We start from the raw sequence: 3,678 nt of genomic DNA, 5'->3' as shown, positions 1-3,678 counted from the left end.
CGAGGAAACAAACATCGAATTACCCTTCAATAACAATGTTAAGATAAACATAAAACCCGCAAACAAATTCCATACTTATGAAATACATAATCGTCTAATGGAATCAATATTGTGCAGGTTCATAAGTCCTGACTTAAGAAATTCTTAAGCCTTTTTTCATCAGTGTAGTGTAACTGTGCTCGAAATGTTTTATTTGATTATTTTTATTCAACAGAAATCTGAAAAATCCGACTGGGAACCTGAATCAGAAGCGTCGGCAAGTGAATCCGCCGAGGAAGAGGAGGAAGCGGATAAAGCAAGCAGCGACTAAAGTAAACTATCGGGAGCGAAAAATGGATTCTCTTTGACCTAAATATTCTCACGTTTGCACAGTTGGATAATACATAAGTGCGTAATAGACACCAAGACAATTCAATGTAAAAGCGCAGTTTTATTTACGTTTCCGCACTTTTAGTCGCACCTTTGTGCGCAATGCGCTATAACAACTTTAAAGTTAAACTTAAATGTTTCTGTAACGGAATTTTCGGCATGCTTTCCCTCGCGTAACTTTTCCAGTACGTCTACTAAAGATATGCTGGCTTCACTGATGGCATTAAGATGTTTCGCATCCGACATGTCAGTGACTTTATTCCAAACACTCTTAACATACTCTGGTGTAACATCATCATCGATTGATGTACGGAGAATTGATCCTTTTCCCCTAACAAAATGGACCTATGTGGCCCAACCAGCTGCACTTTCAATTATTGCCCCCGTATTCTGACAGGATTGATGACACAGATAAGCAACGACCGGAGCAATCAATTTAGGTTCCGAAAATCAAAGAAAAAATGAATTTACTTCGCCAGTTTTAAATTCAATGAAACTCACTAAGCTCATTGAACAAAACCTCTGGAAGTATTCCCTCGGTCATCCTTGACGCAGCCGTTGGAACGATTACATTGCATTGAATGTTATTTTTAGCTCCCTCGATTGCGACTGTGTTGGCTAACCCGACCAATCCTAGTTTGGCGGCACTATAATTGGCTTGGCCGAAATTTCCATAGACACCGGAGTTGCTGGATGTCATAATTATTCGACCATAGTTCTGTTTTTTCATGATCGCCCAGGCAGCTCGTGTCGTTAGAAAACTACCTTTCAAGTGTACATCATGAATAAGATTCCAGTCCTCATCGGAAATGCGAGCAAGACTCTTGTCTCGCAAAATTCCAGCATTGTTAATCAAAACATCAACACGGCCAAATGCTTCCATTGCAGTCTGAATAATTTTATCCCCATCCACTACGGAGTTGTAATCTGGAACCGCGGTTCCGCCAGCCGCTCGGATTTCCTGTACCACATTATCGGCTGCATTCGATTTGCCCTGACCGTGAAAATTGCCACCCAAATCATTCACCACAACCTTTGCACCGCGGGAACCGAACAGCAAGGCATATTCGCGACCTAGACCGGCACCGGTAACGACCACCACTCGGCCATCGTAACGCAGTTGATTCTCGTTAGCTGATACCATTTTCTCTCCGCACCCAAGCTAATTGACCTCTGGAATGAGCAAATTCGGCGCCGGGAAGCTTATTTGTTCACCAATAATCATAAAATTAATTTTAAAGAATTGAAGATTCCAACCAGTTTATTTATAGTCACAATATTGTAACCATGGGTTACTGTTATTAGAAAAAAAAATATAGCAACAGATTCGTCAGAGCTGCTAGTTTCATGAATATTTTAAGCAAACATCAAATTTGACATTTCCAGTTACCTGAGTCACTGAGGGGTAGTCAGATTTGAGATACAGTTTCGGAATGCAAGTGTCTAGTCGTGTCGTTGGTACAGTCGTGATTCGCTGGTTGGACACTCTTTAACTGGACCGCTTTTTAGTTGGACCTCCGCTAGTTGGACCATTGTCCAATTAAAAAGCATCTGAACGTCAAAATCTCATGGCAAATTTATTTTGACAATCTATCTAACAATCTTTTACACTACTAATGTCTTGTTTGGAGAGTTTTTGACATTTGTCAGTCGGTCCAACTAGCGCATCAAATTCGTTAGTTGGACAGAGGCTGTGGCCCAACCCAACCCAAATATAAAATAAGTTAGGTATACCTCGTAAGTTGGACAGCAAGCAAGAAACAATAGTAATGGGATAACTACTAACAATTATCACATAATAAAAAGAGGAAGCGCACAATCCCTACTGAAGTAATACCCAACGGTGACTGTGTAAAGGTGAAGGCTGGGAGGAACACGAGGTTCAGGTTTAGTCGGTTAGCTTACTACAAATTACTGCAGTAAGAATCCGCACTACCATGAGCCACAGGCAGCGATGTCTGTTGAGGATTCCTTCTCGACATTGTCTCAATTTGTTGAGCTGTGTCGATTGATACAAAAGAAAAGGCCCTCCAGAGCTGAGAAAAGATCTTAAAGTTTGAAGGTTGCAATACGCTTCTTTTGCAAGAAACGAATAAAATTAACCCCTCCCCTCCCTAAAAAAATGGTACTGAGCACGGGCCTGCATAGAGGTGGAGGTAAAAACAGTTAATCCAGTAATTACGAACAGAGATGCTAGATTTGCAGACAAGTCTGCAAATTCGCAGATTTTTAATTTAAGCTGCAGATTTTTTCGATGACGCAGATATTTGCAGATTTTTTAGTTTGGTTGCAGATATTTACAGATTTTTGAATATAAATGCTTTTGGTTACACTAACTCTCCTGACATTTTTTGTTCTTCCCAGACTTATAAAATTATTATTGCAGACATTTGAAAAAAGTACCTGGCATCTCTGATTACAAAAATGGTTATATAAAAACGGGCATGATGGCGGTTAGCATAAGCTTTTGTTTGGATTTCTTCCTATCCAGCTTTTTACGTGCCAGAATGGCGGGCTAAGTTATTTGGATCGTAATACGTTCGATTGTCCCTTTTCGACAATAATCGTTTACGTCAGCTTGACAGCAACGCCCAGTTGAAAATGTCGGGCGTTCATTGAATAAACAACCAACGCATTGGACTAACGTAGGATGACTTTCTCTCGCTGGGCGGATGACGTAAACGATTATTGTCAAAAAAAGGGCAATTAAACGTATTCCGAACTAAACAATTTAGACCGCCATTATGGCACGTAAAAAGCTGGATATTATCCTTCAGAAATAGTTTCATGAAATGTTTTTACCGGGCGGTGGCAACTATATTGCCATCTTTTTCAAAACACTTTTTATTACTTAATAAATGTAAATATATTCCAAACTAAGTGAAAGAACCGTGTTTCCATTAATATAACATTCATTATTAGCCCCAAACTCTGGGCCTTATAAAGGGCACAGAGAACAGACATCCATGATCGAACAAAAATATTTAAAAAACGTGTGTAAACATTTGAATTAATATACTATAAACGCTAGCGCCGCCACACCAACCTATCCCAACTATCTGTCAAATCCATTCCGGAACCGGTTCGAAATCCTGAATGGATTCAGTATGGAATCTTGCTCAAAGAAAACAACCGATTCCGACTCTATCGGTTGATGCATCTGAGCTGGAATTGGTCGGTGTTAAGTCAGAGCGGACTAAGTCGCAAAACATCAAAAAAAGAGATAATTATACCACTGGATAAAGAATTTCTTCGGCTATATTCGAATGTTACCAGATTTGAAATATGTAACAATAAGCAAGAGTTATG

At 39.7% G+C, this 3,678-nt stretch overlaps 1 protein-coding gene across 1 annotated transcript; it reads right to left on the bottom strand.

Annotated features, from left to right (window-relative positions):
• Positions 1 to 410: 410 nt before the first annotated feature.
• On the bottom strand, positions 411 to 1,812 carry LOC131683421 (peroxisomal multifunctional enzyme type 2-like). Its single transcript, XM_058965398.1, has one exon. It carries the CDS (start codon positions 1,511 to 1,513, stop codon positions 857 to 859), a length of 657 nt encoding a protein of 218 aa, XP_058821381.1. The 5' UTR covers positions 1,514 to 1,812; the 3' UTR covers positions 411 to 856.
• Between the last annotated feature and the right edge of the window lie 1,866 nt (positions 1,813 to 3,678).

This window comes from Topomyia yanbarensis, chromosome 1 (genome assembly GCF_030247195.1).
Source record: "Topomyia yanbarensis strain Yona2022 chromosome 1, ASM3024719v1, whole genome shotgun sequence".
NCBI classification, from domain to species: Eukaryota; Metazoa; Arthropoda; class Insecta; order Diptera; family Culicidae; genus Topomyia; species Topomyia yanbarensis.
Note: the sequence above shows the minus strand (reverse complement) of the source record. Positions and strands in the feature narration are given on the sequence as shown.